This window comes from Phascolarctos cinereus, unplaced genomic scaffold (assembly GCF_003287225.1).
Source record: "Phascolarctos cinereus isolate Bilbo 61053 unplaced genomic scaffold, phaCin_HiC Scaffold_4;HRSCAF=312, whole genome shotgun sequence".
In the NCBI taxonomy this organism is placed as follows: domain Eukaryota; kingdom Metazoa; phylum Chordata; class Mammalia; order Diprotodontia; family Phascolarctidae; genus Phascolarctos; species Phascolarctos cinereus.
In genome coordinates this window covers 182379692-182404814 of record NW_027555847.1, presented here as the reverse complement: position 1 = coordinate 182404814, position 25123 = coordinate 182379692, and the positions used below count along the sequence as shown (strand labels likewise).

At 37.5% G+C, this 25123-nt stretch overlaps 1 protein-coding gene and 1 long non-coding RNA gene across 3 annotated transcripts in view; one reads left to right on the top strand and one right to left on the bottom strand.

Moving 5' to 3' along the window:
- Window positions 1-25123, bottom strand: part of MAMDC2 (MAM domain containing 2) — a 222146-nt gene that overhangs the window by 85519 nt on the left and 111504 nt on the right. For both annotated transcript variants that reach the window (XM_021001775.2, XM_021001776.2), the window contains exons 6-7: window positions 6625-6881; window positions 2371-2464 (exon numbers count right to left, since the gene is read on the bottom strand). In XM_021001775.2, the coding sequence (XP_020857434.1) occupies window positions 2371-2464; window positions 6625-6881 (351 nt within the window). The remainder of the gene's footprint in view (window positions 1-2370; window positions 2465-6624; window positions 6882-25123) is intronic.
- The window catches only part of LOC110218813 (uncharacterized), a 92533-nt gene that overhangs the window by 7625 nt on the left and 59785 nt on the right, over window positions 1-25123 (top strand). Inside the window, exon 2 of the long non-coding RNA XR_002327418.2 lies at window positions 17876-17943. This is a non-coding gene — a long non-coding RNA (uncharacterized LOC110218813). The remainder of the gene's footprint in view (window positions 1-17875; window positions 17944-25123) is intronic.

Here is a 25123-nt window from a genome sequence, read left to right as displayed (position 1 = left end):
ACTTTCAGTCATACAGAATGCCATAAGAAAACACAGTTAAAAAGTTGGGCCTTTATTTAGGAAAGAAGCATGGGGTCATTAATAGGTTCATAGTTCAATAAAAACTGAATATTTCAGTTCTGTGTTCAATAGATTAGTACAGTTCCTTTTGGTTGGGGGCAGTTTCAGTTCATATCCTTTATAAAAATAATTACCTTTCTCAGGTCACATCCCCAGAACTTTGATCAAAACCGGCAACAATCATATCCCAAATGAAAGTCTTGCCCCAGATGTCAAATTTAGACATCTGATTTGATCCTTTATGGGCCAGATAGACAGACAGCCCATTAAAAAGCTATAAACAAGCAGATGTAATTGACGACCAGACTGGGTCCCTACAATTTCTAATGCTCTCTCAAATAATTGAAACTCCTTGAGAACTGAGGTCTGGACAATTTTTCTGCCCCTTTCCCCAAATCTCTTTATCTTTCCAGTCCTAAAATGCCCAGAATTAAACGTGCTGTTTTTATCCAGTTAAGCCAGAAGAAAAAAAATGGGGATCCTTTTGAGAGTTACAGTTCTCATGGAAAAGACATATAATTTGAATGTTCATATTGTGAGAGAAAGAATAAAATTAAGTGCTTGTAATTCTCTGTCAGAAGCCAGCATAAAGAAATTGTAGCATATGCTGTGGCCATTACCATCAGGACATTTGGAACGTCTGGATCAGTGACATTGAAACAGTAAATTCTGTATGTAAAGCAGATGTAAATTCAACACTTACATAGTCAATAATGAATCTGGATGGCTTTGCCGTCATTAATTAATTAATTCACTCAATGTCCTCTTGAAGGGAGTTAAGGTAGTCAGCATTCTTTTATCATAAGTACTTAATAAGCATGGAAGCTCAGAACTTCTTAAGGAAAGTGAGCTCAATTTGAAATGAAAGGAAATAGATTCAAATATTGACTCCATGCAACCTTGGGCAAATCACTTAACTTCTCTGGGCCTCAGTTTCTTCTTCTGTAAAATGAGGTAGTTGGACTAGGTGATTTGTAAGGTGCTTCCTAGCTCTAAATCTGCAATTCCTATGTCATCTATGGTGATAGGTAAGCCATATTCACACTTAATAAAAATAGAGGCCCAGAAAAATGGAGATCCAGTTATACTATATTAAAAAAAAGGTGAAGGGGCTGTAGAGGAAACAGAATCTAATCCAATATAACAAATTACTAATATAATTACTAATGATAATAATAATTACTAATATTATAACTAATTACACACTGTGCACAAGGACATTGCACTAGATATCAGAGATACAATGATTAAATGAAAACCAGTTCTTGTGCTCAAGGAATTTATATTCTATCGGAGGAATTAAAAAAGTGATTAGATAAGTACATACAAATGAATGAAATGAATGGAAAAATTATTAAATGCTTACTATTTGCAAAACATTGTGCTATTTATTAAACATTTACTATTTGCAAAACACTGAGCTAATTATCCTGTACCTGATACTTAGGAGGAGAAAGCTTGAACAACTTGAGGGAATCAAAAAAGTGGCTCTTGAGCTGAGCCTTAAAAGAACTTAGAGGGGCAGCTAGGTGGCACAGTGGATAGAGCACTGGACCTGGAGTCAGGAGGACCTGAGTTCAAATCCAGTCTCAGAGTAGACACTTAACACTTGCTAGCTGTGTGACCCTGGGCAGGTCACTTAACCCCAATTGCCTTGCCAAAAAAAAAAAAAAGAAAGAAAAGAAAATAACTTAGGGATTCCAAGAGGCAGAGGGGAAAAGGAAGTACATTCCCATTTGAGGGACGGCCTGTGCAAGGCATGAAGGCAGGAAAGGGAATGAGAAGTTCCAGGAAGAGAAAATAGGCCTGTTCTGAAGCACAAAGGGTGTGAAAGGGGAAGAGTGTGAAATAATCCTGGAAAGAGAGGCTGGATCCAGATTGTAAAGGGCTCTAAAAAGCCAAGCAGAAAAGTTTGCATTTTATCCTGGGGTCCTGGAGTTTTAATAGCCTGCTATTGACCTCCTGATATCACTCCTAGGAAGGGCATATGACAGCCAGATCCCCAAGAAGTTAGGAGAGTTCATCCTTGTCTGAGCAAAATCCCTTACATTAATGTTTCAGTTACCACACCTTCTTCCTCAGTACCTCAGCCATCCTCACACACAGCCATTAACACCTCCTGCTTGCCCACACCTACACTCTGCCGTGTTGAGCAAGGTCCAGAACTCAGCTCATTCAAGCCTAGATAAGGCCCTTGCATCCAGGGCAGGGACTAATATAATTGTGGGGCTAAATTAAAATGTATCACATAAGGAGAATACAGTACAGGAGAAAATTAGAGGGGAAGAAACAGAAAATGAAATTCTTTACCTGTCTGGTTTTGGCAGTGAACTGGAGAGAAAGAAATATCATCCAGGGCAATGTATCCTCCCTTGGGACCATTAAAAGCAACTTCAAAAATAACCTGCAAAGGAAAATGACATTCTATCAACTATTTAAATATTCTGTGGGTTGACTTAAGTGCTCTTACTCAAGATTTATGATGGCCTGGTTAAGGCCAAGGGATGATGCAAATTGGTTTCTACTTACTGATTCATGTGCTGTAGGACAAAATATCTGGCAATGTCTTTTATAACCCACGGCTACTTTTAGGGATTATGAGAAATAATCCACCAGGCTTCAATTTCCTAGTGAATTCCCTTTTCTCCTCTTGGGTCTCAGTTATGACATGCAAGTAACTTGCTGTCAGAGTGGCAGAATGAAGTGAAAGGAATAATAGCTCTTGTGCAGAGAGAGATTAGACTGGCCTCTGCTTTCTGCTCTCCACAGGGAACTCCATTTCACTTTAGTGGGTCCTTTCTCTGACTCACATGTGGAATTCTGTAACAAGCTGAGGAGCAGATATCAATGAGAGATGAATAAGAATCAATGAAAGTTCTACCTCAGCAGGCAGGGTGGTACAGTGGAGAGAGATCACTGTGATCTAGGGTTGATATTCCATCTCTGCTACTTTACTACTCATGTGGCCTAGGGCAAGTCTCTTAATCCCCCTGAGCCTCAGTTTCCTTACCTGAAATGAAAGGGTTGGACTGGATGGCCTGTACAATCCCTTCTAGCTCTAGCTCTGTGATCCTGGCAGAGAATGATTATAGGCAGGCCAGGTAGGGCATTATCAGATGTGATCAATGTATCAGGTGGTTTTTTTTTCTTTATTATTCTTTGTTTTTCTTTGCTATCATCCTTTGTTTTTCTTTGCTATTATTCTTTGCTACCTTTGTTTCAGTATCAAAGAGGAAAGGATTTCCTGCTTCTAGAAAAAAACATTTGATGTAAAGACAAAAGGCAACAATGAAATGTATTTTTTAAAAGAATCAATCAATCAATCAATAAGCAATTATTAAGCACCTACAACATGGCAGGCACTGAGCTAGGCACTGGGGATGCAAAGACAAAAATGAAACAGACTCTGTCATCAAAGGAGCTTACAATCTATCAAAAACTTTTTAAAGGGTAAAACAAATCCTCCCCCAATAACAGAGGCAAAATCTTTCATTCCAGTAGCTTGCAACCTGACCAGGCATGGTAAATTGGCTTGAACACCAGCAGATTTTAAGTTCTGTGAGAGGAGGCGCTGGTTTTGTTTCTGTCCTATTTTCAGGGACTTGGTACAGAGTCAATGCTTAATAAATACTTTTAAAATGAATGAACAATCTAAATAATAATAAGTCCCTGTAAAACATCTATTATGATCTCTATTCCTAAACCCAAGGAATCTTATAAATGTGCCTTATGACCACAAAGGCATTAGGTGAGAATCATTCAAGCATCAATACAAATCCTTCACCAAAGCTGGGAAAGTCATTCAATTCAGAGTGTGCCCTATTTTAAGTCAGTCAATAATGTAAAGCAGCATGGCTAGGGGAGAGATCACTAGACAGAAGATATGAATAACTCAGTGCACAATTTTGGGCAAATCACTTTCCCTCTCTGGGTCTCAGTCTGCAAAATAAAGAAGTTTGGACCAGAAAATAATAATAATAATAGCTAGCACTTATATAGCATGCTTAGTTTAGCAAAGTGCTTTACAAATATTATTTTATCCTCAGAATAACTTTGTAAGGTAGATGCTGTTATTATCCCCATTTTATGGATAAGGAAACTGAGTAGACAGAGGTGAAGTGACTTATGCAGGGTCACAACAGGTTATAAGTATCTGAAGCTGGATTTAAATTCAGGCCCTCTTGGCCCAGTGTTCTATCCACTCGCTAGATGGTTTCCAAGGTCCCTGTGTCCCACATAACATTCTATGATCATTTCAGCATACAATGGACAGTACACGGACTTGATTGCCTAGAGATGGTGATGTAATACAAAAAGAGTAAATTCACATCTGGGGTCCAGCACATTGAGGGGAAACCTTGGAGAGAACTGAGAGATGAGACCATGGGAGAAGGGGGAAATTTAAATTTATAAGACAATCAGGGAATCTGTGGCTGAAAAATCCACAAATCACCAAGTTAGATTTTACTTGGCAGCTGAATTTTTTTTTTAAATGTATGTGTGTGTGTACACATACTCATTTCTATTTTCCTAGAGTATTCAGGCATGATGGACTCAATGTTGCCAATCTTATTTAGAGAGAAGGAGAAAAAATTCTTGAGGTTTTTTTTTATTATTTGGGAGAAATCCACATAAATAAATGTCCCTGATTTTTGTAGTATATGGGGCTTTTCCTAGGATATTTTTAAGTATGAATAATAATAGAGAAAAGATGCAAACTCTTTCCCTCATAATCAGACACATGCAAGACACATTGGGCTATATTCAAACAGACTAAAGTCTAGAATTGAAATTTTTCAGCATTGATGCTGGCATTGAAAAATGTTTTTAAGAGCTCCATTAAAAACACATTTTAACCCAGGAGTTTAAGTGAGGATGATGGGAGTTTGCAGAATAGGCCCATATCATTAAGACTATGAGTCATTTGACTTTTGTAGAAGGCACATAATTTTCTTCCCTCTTTAGGCTCTGAGCTCATAGGAACTTTTCCATTGGGCTACAAGTTTCGTGTGACAAATGGCTAGGAAATAACACATCCTCTGAAGCAGACACAGTATTACTGGAGGTGGAGTGTTATGGAAGAATTGTATCAGGAACCAAAGAAAACATTTTTTAGGTCTATACAATGGATAAGCAGGTAATCCTGTCCAAAAGTACTTACAGCAAAATATCTCTCTAGCCCTTTACTCACGACAAGGGGAAATGCTGCAGCTAGTAGAAAAGTGAAAATGGAGAGATATGAATGAATAATTATGTGTGTGTGTATATATATATATATATATATATATATATATATATATATATATAACTAGGATATATATGTATATATAGATATAGATATCTAGTATATACTAGTGAATAAACTTTACTATCAATAACAGAAGCATTGCAAACACTGACTAAAGATCTTGGTTATTATGGGATTTCCTAAAACAGAAGCTTCAGAAGGGGGCAATTATTATAATTTCCTTCCTCCTCAATGGCGGCTAGGTAACTCAGTGGATAGAGCATCAGACCTGGAGTCAACAAGACTTGTCTTCCTGAGTTCAAATCTGGCCTCAGACACTTAGTAGCTATGTGACAAGTCACTTAACCCTGTTTGCTTCAGTTTCCTCATCTATAAAATGAGCTGCAGAACAAAATGGCAAACCACTCCAGTAAATGGGGTCAAAAAGAGTTAGACACAACTAAAACTTCTGAACAACAAAAAAAAACCCTCCTCAGTACAACTTGGACATTCATCCACAGGCATCTCTACAGGTAGAGAGGGATGTCACTCCCTGGAAGCAATACACTTCTAAAGCTGGTGCAAAGCCTTCATTAATGATTTGCAAGATAATGACACAGTCAGACCTGTGCTTTAGGAATATAATAGGTTGAATGATTTGGCAGATGTTTGAAGAATGGATTAGAGAGACTTTAGGAATGGAGACCAATTAGGAAGCTATTGCTATAAATAAATGAATGAATGAATGAATAAAGTCTTTCTCCTTGTCTTTCTCCCAAGTGAAATCTTGATAACTGGTGACAATGAACAAAAGAGTAGCTTTCTTCCTTTAAGATGCAGTTCAAGTAGCATCTACAAGAAACCTTAGGTGATCCCCCAACTGCTGGAGCCTTCCTTCCCAAACTACCTTGCATTTAACTACTTTGTATATATTTATATCTGTTCACTTCATTATATATAATATACATGTATGCATGCATGTATGTATGTATTTAGGCATGTATACATACACACATATAAATACATACATAATTGTGCATAGGAATTGTTTGATTCTTTGTACTTGTATCCCCAGAACCTAGCACAATGCTTGGCATATAGGAGGCGCTACCCTATTATCCACTGTACTTATTTCAAGATCACATAAAAGAATCTTTCAATAAATCTGCTTGACATTTTATTCTTTGGTCTGACAAAAGATACATCTTGCTGTAAAGAAATGAATAATAAGTGGAACTATAAAACTGTACTTATTTCCATTTAATTTTGGCAGATTTCACTTGAAAGGCTTTGGGGGGAGGGGAGCATGCTGTAGTCACAGGAAAAACTAATAATACCTCCGTTGGGTATGGAGCACTGAAGTCAACTTCAGCTAGGTTCCATGCTTCACTCAGAGAGCTGTCAACTTTCCATATCTCTTCATAAAGTCCACTGGCATCCCGGGTATAAAGGGTGAAAACATTGTCATTTCCTTGCTGGAGCTGGTAATAAAAAGACAGGCAGCCAGACATGGGAGTTGTTGTCCTTGGGGAGATGAGCTGGGCGACCTCTTGGAAGTGCTTGACGTAAACAGAGTCCACATACATATAGTGGCCTTAAAAAAAAAGGGAAGCATAAGAAGAGTTTTAAAAATACATAGATGAAGCTCCATAAACTAAATAATCTTAGAGGAGCTCTCATGCACTTAATTTAAATAATATGGCCTCATGTGATTTTTTAGTGGAAGAACCTTGGGTTCTCCTGTATATTAAATTAATAGGATATATAAGATAGCCAATATGGTTACAGGAGTATGGCAGAAGCTTGAAAGTTTGCATATATCATACAATACTTATTTGATTTAGCCATTACATATGCTAATCTACCTGCCAATTTTATAGTGAACTTTCTGAGCATTTAATGGCAATGCTCAGAATTTTTTTTTTCTGAGCACTGCTATCAACTGGCACTGCCATTTCATAGAAATTAGTGAAATGCAATTTCAAGAGAATGATTTTTAGTGACTGTTTTCAAATGCTTCTAAATCACAGTTTTAATAATGTCTTCACATCCATTTTGCAGAAGGGCATAGGAAAAGTAAAAGCAACATCTACTATCTTCCTTAAAAAAAAATACAATAATCAACCCCCACTAATATTCTATTTGGATGTTTTAACAAAGCATGGAAGTAGTGTTGGATTCTTGAAGACTATGTCAGTGAAGCCCGAGTTCTGGCAGGTCCTATCAGCATGAAGGGCACATGATGAAGGCACTAAGGTGTTAGGCCTAGAGTCAGAAAGGGAGAGATTCAAATCTACCCTTGGACACTTTTTTAGCTGGTTCACTTAATCATTCCTAACCTCAGTTTCATTATATGTAAAATAATAATAATAGTACCAACTCCACAGGGTTGTGAGAATTGAATGAGATTTTCATATATATATATATATATATATATACATACATACATACACATATACACATATACACATGTATATACATACACACATGCACGTACACAATACAATGCACATGTACACACATTATACCTACACATGTGTATGTATGTGTCTGCATGTGCATATATGTATGTGTGTATAACTACCTATACATACGTATACAAACACACACACACGCACACACACACATTTATGTAGATACAGTGCTTTGCAAACCTTAGAGTCTAAATCAGTTAGTTGTTATTACTTGACTTATTTGGGCTAAGATCAAATGTGGTATGGTTCCAGAAATGGGCTGCATGTTTCTTGTCCAGTCTAGCTAAGTTAGAAGAGGACTGGTTGCTAGGCAATGGCTCTTTTTGTTTTTCTGTTTAGCAATTCAAGAAGAATACCTACTAAGGGCATAGTGGGATTGTGATTTGTATTGGTGAAGGGAGTACCTACAAAGATGAAATCACAGATCCTTGATATACAGTGGTAATAACCAGACTATTGGTAAATCTAACTAAGAGGAACTGTATCTTTTAACTTTGTTTCCCTGAAATGTATGATGTTTCTAAGCCATATTCCTTCTAGGGTATCAGGAGAACATTGTAAACATTCTGAGGGCAGACAATTCACCTTTTTTCCTTTGCCATTTGTCTTGCCAACTATACAGATTCCATTTCCAAGAAACTCTATTGGGAAAGTGAGGACTGGGTGGAAGGAAGTATGGGGAGGGAGGAAGGGGCTTAATAATTTTTTCCCCTCTGGTGTTGCTAACATTCTTGGAGTAGGGGAATGACGATCTAGGAATTGGAAATATCTTGAAGATTCCAGGAGAGTTAAAGCAAATTTGGTAGTATTGGTAAAACATCTTTGTAATTCCACATGTAGCCCAATACAATGTTGCACATATACTGTGTACCCAATAAATGGTAACTGATTGACAGAGATTTAACTATGTCACTACAGAAATCTGTACTCTGATTGCCTGAGAATGTATTTTCAGGGGTCTGCATCATTATACTAATATTCTCTTTCATATTGTGACTCTTGGAAAAATGGTCTGGTCTGACTGGGCTACACCAGCATGGAAGGCAACGCAAAGAGCTTCAATATCTACTCCTTCCATAGAATAAGTATAAGTGGAGTCCTTGACATTCATCTCCAGTGCAAGACTCTTAGCTGTATCCCTCCAACTCTTTACTCATTGCTAACACCCTGTTTTAAAATTGGTATTTTTTGTTTTGGGGCACCTGAGTGGTGCAGTGGATAGAACACAAAGCCTGGAGTCAGGAAGACTCATCTTCCTGAGTTCAAATCTGGCCTCAGATACTGACTAGCTCTGTGATCATGGGCAAATTACTTAACCCTGTTTGTCTCAGTTTTCTCATCTGCAAAATGAGCTAGAGAAGGAAATGGCAAACTACTTCACTATCATTGCCAAGAAAACCCCAAATGGAGTCAGAAAGAGTCAGATATAACTGAAAAACAACTAAACAAAATCTTTTGTTTTTATATCATTTTTATATCATATAAATTTCCAAATTTATCTTTCCCTCCACCTCTCCCCAAAAGGTCATCTTCTATAACAAAGAATTAAAAAAGGGGGAAAAAGCAGTTCACCGAAACTAAAAAATATATCAACTTATTTTGACAGTATGTACAATTTCTCTCACTCACAACCCCACTCTTCTGAAAAAAATAAAAAAGAAGTGAGGCACATTTTGTCATCCTTTCTTTGGGACTAATTTTAGAGCATTCAAGGTTTTAAAGTTGTTGGTCTTTCCATTTTCACTGTTGTAGTTACTGCATATATTATTTTCTTGGTTTTACTTTCTTCACTCAGAATCAGTTCATATAAGTCTTCTTTAATTCTTTGTATTTTTTATGTTTATCCTTTTTTTTTTAGCAAAGTAATATTCCATTTCATCCATGTACTACAATTTCCTTAAGCATTAACTACTTGGGGTATCTCTACTTTGTTTCTAAAGTGGTAACTACTTCCTAACTGGCCAGCTTGCCGCCATTTATCCCCTTTAGCTGCTTTTATACGTCACTGGGTTTTTTTTTTTAGTGAGGCAATTGGGGTTAAGTGACTTGCCCAGGGTCACACAGCTAGGAAGTATTATGTGTCTGAGGCTGGATTTGAACTCAGGTCCTCCTGACTCCAGGGCCGGTGCTCTATCCACTGTGCCATCTAGCTGCCCCTATACATCACTGGTTTTTAAAATTAATTTATTTTTAGTTTTCAACATTCACTTCCACACGATTTTGAGTTCCAAATTTTCTCCCCATCTTGCCCCTCCCCCACCCCAAGATGGCATACATTCTGAATACCTTTTCCCCTAATCTGCCTTCCCTTCTATCACCCCTCTCCTCTTCTCTTATCCCCTTCCCCTTCTATTTTCCTGTAGGACAGGATAGATTTCTATACCTCATTCACTATATATCTTATTTCCCAGATGCATGTAAAAACAAATTTTAACATTTGTTTTTAAAACTTTGGGTTCCAGATTTTCTCCCTTCCTCCCTCCCCACCCACCCTCATTGAAAAGGCAAGAACTTGATACAGGTTATACGTGAGTAGTTATGTAAAAACACTTCCACAGTAGTCATGTTGTAAAAAACTAACTCTACTTCCCTTCATCCTATCCCACCCCTCATTTATTCTATTCTCTCTTTTGATCCTGTCCCTTCTCAGAAGTGTTTGCTTCTGATTACCCCTTCCCCGAATCTGCTCTCCCTTCTATCATTCCCCACCCCTTATCCCCTTTCCCCCTACTTTCCTGTAGGGTAAGATAGATTTCCATATACAATTAAGTGTGTATGTTACTCCCTCCTTAAGCCAAATGTGATGAGAATAAGATTCACTCATTCCCTCTCACCTTCCCCCCACTTCTCCTCCACTATAAAAGCTTTTTCATGTCTGTTATATGTGAGATAATTTACCCCATTTTACCTCTCCCTTTCTCCTTCTCCCAGTATAATCCTCTTTCACCTCTTAATCTTATTTTTTAGATATCAACCCTTCTTCTTTAACTCACCCTGTGCCATCTCTCTCTCTCTCTCTCTCTCTCTCTCTCTCTCTCTCTCTCTCTCTCTCTCTCTCTCTCTCTATTTTTTCCCCCTCCAACTACCCTAATACTGACAAAGGCCTCATGAGTTACAAATATCATCTTTTCATGTAGGAATGTAAACAGTTCAACTTTAATAAGTCCTTTATGATTTTTCTTTCCTGTTTACCTTTTCATGCTTCTCTTGAGTCCTGTATTTGAAAATCAAATTTTCTATTCAGCTCTGGTCTTTTCATCAAGAATGCTTGAAAGTCCTCTATTTCACTGAATGTCCATTTTTTTCCCCCTGAACAATTATACTCAGTTTTGCTGGGTAGGTGATTCTTGGTTGTAATCCTATCTCCTTTGAACTCTGGAATATCATATTCCAAGCCCTCCATTCCCTTAATATAGAAACTGCTAAATTTTGTGTTAAACTGATTGTGTTTCCACAATACTTGAATTGTTTCTTTTTGGCTGCTTGCAATATCTTCTCCTTGACCTGGGGACTCTGGAGTTTGGCTACAATATTCCTAGGAGTTTTCCTTCAGGGATCTCTTTCAGGTGGTGATCAGTGGATTCTTTCAATTTCTATTTTACCCTCTGGTTCTAGAATATCAGGGTAGTTTTCCTTGATAATTTCTTGAAAGCTGATGTCTAGGCTGTTTTTTTGATTATGGCTTTCAGGTAGTCCAATAATTTTAAAATTATCTCTCCAGGTCAATTGTTTTTTCCAATGAGATATTTCACATTGTCTTCTATTTTTTCATTCTTTTGGTTTTGTTTTACAATTTCTTGAATTCTCATAAAATCATCAGCTTCCATTTGCTCTATTCTACTTTTTAAGGAAGTATTTTCTTCAGTGAGCTTTTGGTCTTCCTTTTCCATTTGGCCAATTCTTCTTTTTAAGGCATTCTTTTCCTCATTGGCTTTTAGGAACTCTTTTGCCATTTGGGTTAGTCTATTATTATTATTATTATTATTATTATTATTTATTAGTGAGTCAATTGGGGTTAAATGACTTGCCAAGGATCACATAACTAGTAAGTTTCATGTGTCTGAGGCCAGATTGGAACTCAGGTCCTCCTGACTCTAAGGCCAGAGCTTATCCACTGCACCACTTAGCTGCCCCTAGTCTATTTTTTAAGGTGTTATTTTCTTCAGTATTTTTTGGGGGGGTCTCCTTTAGCAAGCTGTTGACTTGTTTTTCATTATTTTCTTGCATCACTCTCATTTCTCTTCCCAGTTTTTCCTCTACTTCTCTTACTTGCTTCTCAAAATCCTTTTTGAGCTTTTCCATGTCCTGGGACTGATTCATATTTTTCTTGGAGGCTTTGGATGTAGGAGCTTTGACTCTGTTGTCTTTTTCTGGTTGTATGTTTTGATCTTCTTTGTCACCAAAGTAAGATTCTATGGTCTGACTTTTTTGTGCTGGTCTGACTTTTTTGTGCTGTTTGCTCATGTTCCTAGCCAATTACTTGACTTTTAAATTCTTTGTTAAGGTAGGGGTCTGCTTCCAATGTGGAGAATGTACTGTCCCAAGCTTTGGGGGTTTTGTGTAGTTGTTTTCAGAGATACTTCTAGGGCCCTATAAATTTTCAGTTCTTCCAAAGTGGTATGATCAAAGGTGAGGTGTTTACTCCTTTCCTGGCCTGTGCTCTGGTCTATGAGTGGCCACAAGCACTCTTTTCTGCCTTGGGACTGTGAGGAGGATTTTCTCTTCACTGCCACCACAAGCTCTACCATGCCAGTGTTCCTCCTCACCCCAGGACCACTACCCAAAACTGTGACCCAGATCCAAGCATGGGCAAAGCAAGAGAATCCTACCTCAGTGCCAGCAAAGAGATCCCTGCAATCCCCCTCTGATCAGCCACTTGATCTCCCCACTATCTGTGGGCCAAGAGTTCTGGAAGTAGCTGCTGCACCAGGACTAGGGCAGAACCAAGTTCCTCTCTCACCATGGCCTGACAGATCTTTCCTACTGACTTTCTAAGTTGTCTTTGGTGTTTGTGGGTTGAGAAGTCTGGAGACCACCACAGCTGTCCATGATTCCCTGAGGCCTGCTCCAGGTTTACTGAGGCCTGGTCTTTACTGGCACAGTCCATGCTGAACTGTGCTCCTCTCCCAGTCCTTGCTGACCTTCCAGGTTGTCTTGGGCTAGAGATTTGTTTCTCTCTGCCTTTTTGTGGGTTCTGCTGCTCAAGAATTTGTGTAGAGCCATTTTTACAGGTATTTGGAGGGCTTTTGGGGAGAGCTCAAGCAAGTCACTGCTTTTACTCCACCATCTTGACTCTGACCCCTATATATCCCTGTTACAGTAACTTTCCTTATTCACAGCTTCTGATCTATCACTGCCCTGCTCAGAGACATTCAATAGTTCTCTATAAGATCTAGGATAAAATCAAGGTTCCTCACCCTGGTATTCCTAGCCCTTCATAATCTGGTTCTGACTTACCTAGCCAGTGTTATCTCATGTAAATCCTTTTCACATTCAGTCAATACACATTTATTAAGCATCTACCATGTTTTAGTCACTATGCTGAAAGCTGGGGATACAAATATGAAAAAAAAAAGAAAGATATTCTCTGCCCTCAAGGAGCTTACAATCTAATGGAGGCAGACAACATGCAAAAAAATGCTGATAAGCAGGAGGGAAGGGAGTATTGGAGGAGAGAGTAGGTTAAGTGTTGTCAGGTAAGAAATGAGATGTCTGAACTGAACTCTCTCCTTAAATGGAAGTTTGGTTTTCATGGCTCCACCTTCCAGAGAGGATGAGGGTACTGATGAGGTGGAATACCTAGACTGAGGAGATCTTACAGAATACTGAGGTTATCCCAGCAATGAGCTTCCTGGGGCATGGTGGAGAAGTCGATCAGAGAGGTCTCCAAGTGTGTCCTATGTTATAAAAGGAGGGATGGTGTAGTAGATGGAGGGTTAGCTTTGGAGTCAGTAATATGTAGATATTCATGTTCTTACACATTGAATGTATGACCATGAACAAGTCACTTAACCTCTCTTTATGCCCCAGGCCATTCTCCAAGATTAACATACAGAGAGTTTGCTGCTCCACATCAGTAGAGGGAGTTTTCAAAATGGTAGTTTCCCAGCAACCAGCCTGACAAAATTACAGCTGTGGACCAAAAAGTTATGGCCAAATCATATTATTTACTTTTGCTCACATTATTTTCTCCACCCAGAAAGCCCTGACCTCCTCCTCAATCCTTAGCTGTTGAAAACTTATCCATCCTTCAAGGCCCAGCTCAAATGCCTCCTCCTCTCTTGAAGCCTTTCCCTAATCTTCCCAACTGGAAATGATTTCTTTGTACTTTTTTAACATGCTTACTACATTGTATCATGTATTTTAATTATTTTTGATATGCCAAGGAGAGAATAAGCTACTTGAGGACAGAAGACCAAGTCTTATCTTTGAATCTCTCCCATCTGGTGCTTGACACAGAGTAGACACTTAACAAATGTTTTTGAATGAGTGAATTATAAATACAGTTTCTATCTAGCTGACAGAAATACATTAGCCCTCTTCACAGGATGATTGCTTACCTGCTGTATGGACAATATTTTAATCTTTGAATTTGCAGTTTTAGAGCCTCATTAGCAGTTCATGCACAAGGCTCTTAAGACCAAGTCAGCCATGATCAAATTATGTACACACACACACAAAAATCAAGCAAACATAATGTGACTTGCCCAAAGTGAGTCAGTGGAGCTGCTGGGAATGAGACCAGAATTGCTGACACCACGGCTCATATTTAACCACCAGACTAGACTGAATTGTGTTACCCCTTTTTTCTCGGGTCATTCATCTATTGCCAACGTTAGCTACATCTTATTGGCAAATTGTCAGTTGTTGCAAGTTTCTTGCTGAGAATGAAAAGGTAGTGAGTGGTAGAACAACATAAATCACTCAGCAGAAAAGAGAGAGGAGTTGATTCAGAAATCACCTTTCAGGTATAGGGCAGGAAATGCCAGGCCTTGGGAGTGATGTACAAATCTGGGGTCTGGAAGCTGCCAGGTACATGCTGAACTGAAAGCAATCCCAGGGGGCAGGGTGGTGGACACCATGTCTGTTAGTTCCAGTGGAAAATCCTGATGAGTGGCCTGGAATCGTGAAAATATGCCTGGCTGGCTTTAGGGAAGTCAGCCACCCTTCCTTTAGAGAAGGCTGCCTCAGGATGCATTCTTTAGAGAATCCCTTAGTCCATCTGACTTTTCCAGAGTCTTTCTGGTTTATGGACATGTGAACGGAATTGGGCAGAGTCTCATAGCCAATCTAGCCTCTAGGGGATTCTTCAAGCCTGTTGGTCAGAGTGGCTGACCTTGGATATTTCCAAACTGAAAGCAAGGCATCTGGATTTTTTCTAAGAGGAAAAAAGGTCAGTGAGTTTCCCATGAGGTCACAAGTCAAGAACTTCTAGGGTGGATTCATTAAGTTTGTCATGTCCACATCACCTCTGTTAGATGAGTGTTTGTTCCCTATCACCAGAGAATACTAAAAGAGGCTAAGGTTTATGGGAGGAAACAACTGTTCAACTAGCTGAAAAACCGAGCCAGATGGTCATGATTTCTGCCAAAATAAGGGTTGTTTCAGGGTTAATGCCTGTATTCATGGTGTGTATACACTTGTTTCCAGGGAGGACTCTTGTGTAGTCACCCTGTTAATTGTCTGGACTCTTCATTTTGAATTAGAAGGCCCTGGCAGATGGCCATTTTTTTTTTGGATTAGGAAAAGAGATTTTTAGGGCAATTCCTGAACTTTTATTTTCAAACAGTCTGGCTAACCAACAATCCCTACTGATTACCCTTGGTTTGGCTACATAAAAACAGGCTCTGGCATAGCTGTGAATCTGTACTGTTTCCGCTCAAGCTAAGCTGTTTGTAGCTATGATGGAATGAAAAGGTCTCTCCTGGGAAGAGATCTTGGTTTCAAGGAACTTATGACAATTGGAACATTGTAAATATAGAAAGGATTCAGCATCTCCAGGGAAGGTCCTCTTGTCTTTTTTGAAATTCAGGTTTCATGGAGTTAGGGGGCTTGTATGAGATTACAGTAAAAAGGTCATTTGACACAGGAATCAAGGGACAGTATTAAAATGTAGAGTGGTAGAATTATGATTGTAGGCAGGTAGGTGGTACAGTGAATAGAATGCTGGGCCTGGAGTAGGGAAGACTTGAGTTCATATCTGACCTCAGACACTTACTAGTTGTGTGACCCTGGGCAAGACCCTGTTTGCCTCAGTTTCCTCATCTGTAAAATGAGCTGGAGAAGGAAATGGCAAACCACTCCAATATCTCTGCCAAGAAAAACCCTAAAAAGGGTCATGAAAAGTCAGAAACAACTAACCAACAAAAGAATGCGATTGGGGGAGGGGCACAGGATGGACAAGTATGAAACTGACATGTTAAGAAGAACAGAGAATCAGCCTCAGACTCAGGAAGACCCAAGTTCAAGTTCTATGTCTGACACATATAGTGGCTACAAGACCACAGGCAAGTAATTTAAGCTCTCAATACTCAGGCAGCTTTTTAAGAATAAAAGTTGAAGAGTAGGTGCCAATATTGGTAGTTGGGGTTTCCTTACTAGGAGTTCCCAAACAAACAGAATAATAGTTTCAGTCAAAAAAACCTAAACCAAACCAAAATAATAGCTAAAATTTATGTTATGCCTATTGTGTGCCCAGGCACTGTTCCAAACCCAGTACAATTATTATCTCATTTGATTCTCACAACAACTTTGAGAGGTAGGTGCTATTATTATCCACATTTTACAGATGGAGAAACTAAGGCAAACAATGGTTAAGTGACTTGCCCAGATTAACATCAGCTAGTAAGTAGCTGAGGCTGGATTTGAACTCAGGTATTCTGGAGTCTGGGCAAATTATGTAACCATTCAATGTCCAGAGTCACATAGCCAATATATAACAAAGGCAACACTTGAACTCAGATCTTCCTGACTCCCAGTATGATTTGTTATATACTATGTCATACTGTTTCTCAGCATGTCACATTTTCTGTCGATAGAATGCTGGACCTGCACATAACAATGAGTTAAGGGAGAAACATGAAGCCTTTATTCTATTTTATATTTTCTAATTGTCATGTTCTGAGATGTGCCCAACCTGCTTTTCCAAAATAGAACCAAATACAACATTGAATTATTTTTCATTTCAATAATAATTCATTGCTCATATCATTTTATAAACAATTCTATTTCTTTTGCTAAGGAAAGTACAAAATGATAATAAATGCTTTGAGTAGAACAATTCAGTTTCACTTCCCAGAATATAAAAAAAGAATATGTTTGATGAATCAGAGCTCAGGAAAATAGAATAAAAATCTTATCCAATTCTACATAACAGGGATATTCTGTTCTTATGATTATGACTACATTGATCTATTAACCTATGTATGACAAGATTTTTTTTGGTTTTTTTTTTACACATTTTGGAATAATTTTTAAATCATTTAAAATTACTTGTTCAAAGTCTTTTTTCCTACAAAATGCAGTTCAATTAAGCCCATATTGTGCAAAATATGACACAGTGGGGCCCATAAGAACACATCAGCCTTCTCAAGATCTGAACCACCTATGCCTTGCATTTTCTTCTTTTGGTTTGATTTTTTTCTGTAAGCCCAGAACAGTAGAGTGAAGGCTTCTAGAGAAAGAATGATAATGAAAGAAGATATAAACAGCACATACTTGCCACAATAGATGTCTGAGTGATTTAACCTGTACTTCACAATCAAAATTGATTGATCTCGTGAAAAAAAATCAATAAGCCTAATGCAAGGTCAAAAGTAAATGAGAAGAGCAGCTACTCTATTTTTAGAGTATGACCTCAGTTTGATTTGCAACTGTGTTCCCATCTATAGGTCTGAGTTATTATAGGCACTGTTCTTCAAATTAAAAAATTTTAAATAATTAAAAATTTAAATAATAGATAAAATTTTAAAGTTAAAATTATTTTTATTTTTTTAAAAAAACTAGCATATAATGCCTTAAGATTTGCCAAGTTCTTTACATATGTTTCCTCATATTAGCCTTACAACAATCTTGTGACATAGTCACTATAGGTATTACTGTCTCTGTTTTACAGATGAAGAAACCAAAGCTTGGAGAATTTAAGACACTTGTCCATGGTAACCCAGCTACTAAGTGCCTAAGGTGAGATTTGAACCCAGGTCTTCCTCTTACCAATTCCAGTACTCTATTCAGTAAACATGCTGTTTCTGGTAATCATGGTTCTTCTTTATGTAGTGCATTAAGGTTAACATTTAAGGCTAACTGAAATTCAATAAGACTTTAAGGCTATATAATTATAAGACAATAACTGCAGGTGGCTTTATTAATATTCCTCTTTTAGAACTTTCATAATTGGAATCAAGATGTTATTCTGAACAGAAGGTTGACTTCTTACCTATACTTTAAAGTTCAATCCAGATGTCACCTCTTCTTTAAATTATTTCCTGGACCCCTCACCCCATACCTCACAGAGCACTTTGCTTTGAACATTTAAATGAACTTATCTATCATACAGTATTTAGCATCATAGTTAACAGTATTTTTGCCTTGTTCAATTTAACTCAAGAATACTTATTAAATGCCTGCTGTGTATTAGGCACTGGATACACAGAGACGAAAATAAAACGGTCCCTACCCTAGAGGTGCTTACATTCTATTGACCATGGTTGAGCAGAAGTCAGGATTTTATCCATACTTTGGAAAGCACCATGCTAACCCTCTTCCCTTTTATATCTTAAAGGCATTCATCAACTCTGAAATTATTGCAATTATTTTGGGAGTTTGCTCACTCCATTTATGTCAATGAGGAATAGTGGAAAGATCTCTGGTTGAACTAGGACAACTGGTTTCAGGCCTTGATTGTAACATAAGCTGGCTGTGTGACCTTGGACCAGTCACTTAACTTGTCTGGGTCCTTTGTAAAATGGAGAAGTAGAACTCTGTAAAATGAGGAAACATTTTCTAATACTATGCTCTGAAATTCTGAATCCAAGTATAAAGACAGGAAAAATACATATTTCCCATACATGAGAGAAGTTGTTTTGAAGGTATTATACACTTACAATACACTTAGTCTTACTGCTTTTATCCCTCTACTGTATGGTAAGCTCCATAAAGAAATGGTTTTTTAAACTTTCTAGCTCCCCAAGAGGCTTGCTTAGAGCTTTGTACACAGTAAAATGCTAACAAATGGCACACTGAATTGAATTGCAGAGACAACTCCTAATGTTCCAAGTCACAGACCCTAATTGTACTGAGAGAGCTATTGTGCAGATGGGTAGGTGTAAACACCAGCACTGTCCCTCTATCCTGGGAGTCAGCAAATACTGGCCGTTTCTAGGATGTCTCAAGGGACTGGAAGGATTAAAAAAATGGAGAAAAGAGAAAGGAGAGAAAAAGCACAAAAGAAAATATAGAGTAGTTGTATGCTCCTTAAAAATGGGAATTGTTTATTTTATTTTATTTTTTTTCGTATTTGTATCCCCAGTGCCTAAGCACAGTGCCTGGTACATTCTAAGGGCTTAATAAATGCTTGCTGACTGATTTGGCAAGATTGGTAAAGTACCAACCACCATTTCCTTAGGCACCATTCAGAATCACCTGAGCTAGACAGCCTGTCATTTCTGTACAGGAACACATATGGTATGTCTCTAACTTTTCTTTCATTGTTTGCTCTTCTCATGTTGGTACAGTGAGTGGATAAAATACTGGAGTTAGACTCAGGAAAACCAGAATTCAAATTCCACTTCAGATACTTTCTAGTTGTGTGACCCTGGGGAAGTCACTTAACCTCTCTGCCTCAGCTTCCATATTTTGAAAATGGGGAAATAATAGCATCTACCTCACAGAATTGTGTGAGAATATATATGCATATACACACTCATACACATGTGTGTATGTATATATGTATGGGCATATGTATATACACACATACATATGTACACATATACAGTGTTTTGCTAATGGTAAAGTATGTTATAAATGCTCATGTTATTATCCTCATCATCTTTCTCTTTTCCCAGCACCGAAGGCATTAAGGATATGAGTACACTAGGGTTACTCATAATACCTCCAAAATAGCACTTAAATTCATACCTAATAGAAATACTAGGGAAATAAATGCAACTATCAATCAATCAATTAAGTATTTATTGACCTCTTACTATAAACACTATGATACTATATTTACTATGGATTCTTACTTATAGACAGTATGTTAGGTGTTGGGGAAACAAATACAATGAATAGCCAATGCGAAGGCACAGACAGGAGATGGAATGTTTTGTGTGAGAAACCCAGAGAGAGTCAATCAGACTAGACTCAAGTGTGTAGGAGGAGTTGCAATGTCCAATGAGGATGGGAGGATAGGTTAAGGTCAGATTATAAAGGGTTTTAAAAGCTTAACAGAAGGAATTTTTTTTGGTCCTAGAGGACTGGAGATAATGGAGTAGGACAGCATCATGGTTAGTTCTGTGCTTAAAGAAAATCACTTTAGTAGTAGAGTGGATGACTGGGGAGAAATTTGAGGCAGGCAGACCCAGGAGGAAGCCATTGCAATAATCTAGGTGAAAAGGACAAGGGCCTGAAGTAAGATGGCAGCTCTATGAAAGAAAGAAGAAGTTAGATGCAAAAGATGATGAGGAGGTTAAAACAGCAAGATTTGGCAACTGATTGGACACATGGGGTGGCAGAGTAGAGAATTATGGGTAATGCCAAGATTATGAACTGGTGAGACTGAAAGAACAGCGGCTTTGACAGAAATATGGACATCTGGAAGAAGGGTGGTCTTTAGGGAAAAGACAATGAGTTCTCTTTTGGATATGTTAAGTTCAAAATGTCTCTAAGATACACAGTTTGAAATGCCATAGGGAGTTGGTGATGGGGAGTGGAGCTCAGTCAATTAGAGGCCTGGGGCTGGATATGTGTATATATACCTATATACATGCATATGCATACAATGTAATTATAAATATATACATGCATAAAATGTATGATGATAAATATACATAATAAATGATATACATACACACATAAAATGTAATGATAACTATACATATATGTATGTATGATATGTATGTTTGTGTGTATCCAGCCTCAATCTGAGCTTCAAATGAATACCTATATATGTTTTATACGTGTATATAATATACATGTACATTATAGTGTACTAGAATACAGTACAGTACAAATGTACATGTATGTGTATATAGAAATGTGTATATTCACACAAAAATAACACCCTTTACATCAATGTGGTATAATGAAAAGAACCTTGCTCTAAGGTAGGACACTTAATTTCAGGTCCTGGCTGAAACATTACCTAGTTCAATCCTTTAATCTCTTTGGGCCTAAAGTCACACACACTCATATATGAGAGTTAACATAATAATATACAATATGTCAATATGACCGATTAATATATCTATATATGATATTAATTATACTTTCTATGCCAAGACTCATCCATGTGTATGTATAAACTCACATATGAATGTTAATACTATTAAAATATACTAATTTGCTACATTAATAGAGAATATACTAATTATTTAATAAACTAATATGTAGCCTATATATTAATTATCAACTATGCTAGGACTCATTTATATGTATTATATGATATACATATACATTATACAGGCATTGTACAGATATATAAGGGCAGCTAGGTGGTGCAGTAGATAAAGCACTGGGCTTAGAATCAGGAAGATTCATCTTCTTGAATTCAAATCTGGCCTCAGACACTCACTAGCTGTGTGATCTGGGAAAGTCACTTAACCCTGTTTGCCTCAGTTTCCTGATCTGTAAAATGAGCTGGAGAAGGAAATGGCAAACCACTCCAGTATCTCTGTCAAAAAAAACCCAAATGAGGCCATGAAGAGTCAGTCACAACTGAAATTACTGAACAACAACAAAAATAGATATTTAAGTCCCTTAACCTTTTTAGGCCTTAACTTCCTCGTCTGTAAAATGAGGAGGTTAAATGGCATATTCCTTTCCAGACCTGAAATGCTCTGATTCTGTTTACCCAGTACTATACACTAAAATCTTCCATGTATCCTCCTGCCTTACTTAACTACCTCTGCTCTGTCTCCAGGCCCTGTGCTTTCTCTATATCGACTTTCTCATCAGCTCCCATGAATATATCATCTTGATGCCAGGATATACATAACATACATACATACATTCATACATACATGCATACAAATATGTGTATATGTATGCATGTAGATGCGTATTATATATCAAGCGTGCATATAATGTGTATATAGATGTATATAATATATATGGAAAACCAGGATGCATAGAAGATTTTAGAGCACAGTACTGTGTAAACAGAGAAACAGAACATTTCAGATCTGGAAGGGAACATGAAATCTAAGCTCCTCATCTTACAGATGAGATTAAGTTAAGGTCCACAGTGATTAAGTGACTGACTGATCTAAGGTCATATAGCTTGCTAATGTTCCAGCCAGGATCTGAAACCAGGTGTCCTGACTTAAATTAGGGTTATTCCTGTTATACCACATTGACATAAAGGGTGTTAGCAGAATTCCAAAATAACCACAGTGATTTCAATGTTCATGAATGCCTTTAAGATAGGGAAGGGAGGAGTGCTGGTGTGGTACCCTTCAAAGAATGTATCAACAGCCCAAGAAACTGCTTATCTTATGGAATCCATACTCTAGCCCTTTGCAGCAGACAATCCTGGCAGCATACAGTCTAAATAACTGTTTATTCATCGAGCTAGTCACGGGCAGATTTTCATATCAAGAGTTGAGAAGGCTTATTTCTATTGCTTGACTTTCCCTTATGCAACCTTGGCAAGTTCCCTTATTCAGCACCTGAGCTTTTAAAATTCAAAAGTCATTTAAGGTCTTCTTTACTCTTAATAGTCTGATGGTGTGTTAGACTTGGAGTCAGGAGGACTTGACCTTAAATCCAGCCTCTGAAACTGATTAGCTGGTTAACGATGGACAAGTCATGTCACCTCCCCACTCCTCAGTTTCCTCATCTGCAAAATGGGAATAATAATAATAGCACTTACCCCACAGGACTTTTCTGAGACTCAAATGAGGTAATGTCTGCAAAACACTGCAAACTTTAAAGCACTATGCGGAGCACCCCAAAGTCTTTAATAGCTTAAAACTGCACAAAGATTTTGGGGATATCATGTGTAATAACTAGTCTTTATGTAGGATTTTAAGGTTTACAAAATGCTTAATATCTATCTCTATAAAGGTATTTTTAGATATATATCTATATATCTATAAAGCACTGTATAAACCTTTAAACAGATATCTATATCTATAAAGCACTTTGAAAACCTTAAAACATCATTTATCCATCCATCTGTCTGTCTGTCTATCTATCTATCTATCTATCTATCTATCTATCTATCTAATCACACCCTTTGCAAACCTTTAAATATATATATATATACACATATAGTTCTGCAAGGGTCAGAATATACATTCATATATAGGCATATATATGTTTTAAGGTTGGCAAAGTACTTTTCAATCTATCTAGTCATACCTATAAAGGTCACTTTATAGATATATGGATATATCTATATATCATCTCTTTCTCTAGATCTGTAAAACATTTTGTAAACCTTAAAATACATACAAGTGTGTGTATTTTTTTCTGCAAGTGTCTGGATATACACACACACATATACATTTTAAGGTTAGTAAGGTGTTTTTCTATCTATCTATGTATTTATATCTCATTTGATCCTCACACCAATCCAGTGAGATAGCTAGTATTATTATTAACACAGTTTTACAGCTAAAGAAAGTGAGTTTGAGAGAGACTTACCCAGGGTCACACAGGTAGTAAGTGCCAGAGTCAGGATTTAAATTCAGGGCTTTCTGACTGTAAGTCTCACACTCTAGTTCCTATGCCACACAGCTGCCTCTATCTAAATGTCAGTTATTTACACTAGAAGTAAGAAACATCAGTATTTGGTCTGCCATGCCAAAAGAAGAAAGTAAAATAAAACAAAATAAAAAACCCAAGTTCATAAGAAAATGCAGTAGAATTTCCTTATTAATTAGCTGAACTCCCAAAGACTAAAGACTGTGTTTTGATCCCAAGTAGTTCTTAACAATAGTCACCTAATCCATAGTCTTGAATATTTTCCTTTGAGTTAATCTAATTTATATATATTTTTTTAAAAATTTACAAACTTCATAGAAAAAGCCTCCTTCACTCTGCATGTGGTATCAGGGTTTTATCCACTGCACGTGGAGCATTCAGCTAACATCTGCATAAGTATGCTCCCAGCTGTGGCCACTGGAGGAGACGGAATATATGTGGACGTAGGATAGAGTGTACGTATTTTGTGCCAAGATATGGAGAGTGTGCATAAAAATCTTAATCCTCTTCACTGACATGTATCATTTCACTACTAACTAAGCTTTATAATTTATATTATTTATTACATTCTTAAGAAGGAAGTGAAAATATTTTTTGACAGTTTCCAATTTCAGTTCCTGATCTGTATACAAATAGATGTATCTAAGGAAATGTTTTCCTTAGCTGTGTTCCTTTTGTCCAGCCTGCCCCCATCCAGTCTTTTCCACTGGTGCCTGATTAATCTCTCTAAAGTACTGATCTAATAGTCTCACTGCCCTGCTGGAAAATTTTTAATGGCTTCCTATTACCCATTCAGTCCAAACACCTTAATAAGGCACTTAAAACTTTTGATGTTTTGACTTCAAGATACATTTCTAACCTTGTTTCCTACTCATCTCCTATGCTAAACAGTACTATCTATTACTTCCTGAACACATCATGCACTTTCCTTCCTCTATACCTTTGCTCATGTCATAATCTCCTCCTTAAATGTCCTCCTTTTAATAATATTCTTCTCATTCTTTTAGATACTACTCCTTCCATGAAGCCATTCTTGATATCCTTAGCTGAAAGTGAATACTTGTAATGCTTTCAACCAGAGTACTGATGGTGAAAAATGCTACTTATTCCCTGACAGATGATGGACTCAAGATGCAGGAAGAGACATACTTTTTTGCATAAAGCCAATGTAGGAAGCCGTTTCGTATATTTGTTACAAGGGTTTTGTTTTTCTTTCTTTTTCTATGGAAGAGGTGGGAGTCACCGGGGCATCAAGCTGCCCTCTCTCTCCTCACCAATGAGACATATGAAGAAAATGAGAAAAGAACAAAAGGAAGGCCAGTAGGAATCACAGACAATTAAAGTTATACTTTCAAAGCTACAGGTTGAATTTATATTCTCTCTCACACACACACACACACACACACACACACATACACACACACACACAGAATGTAAT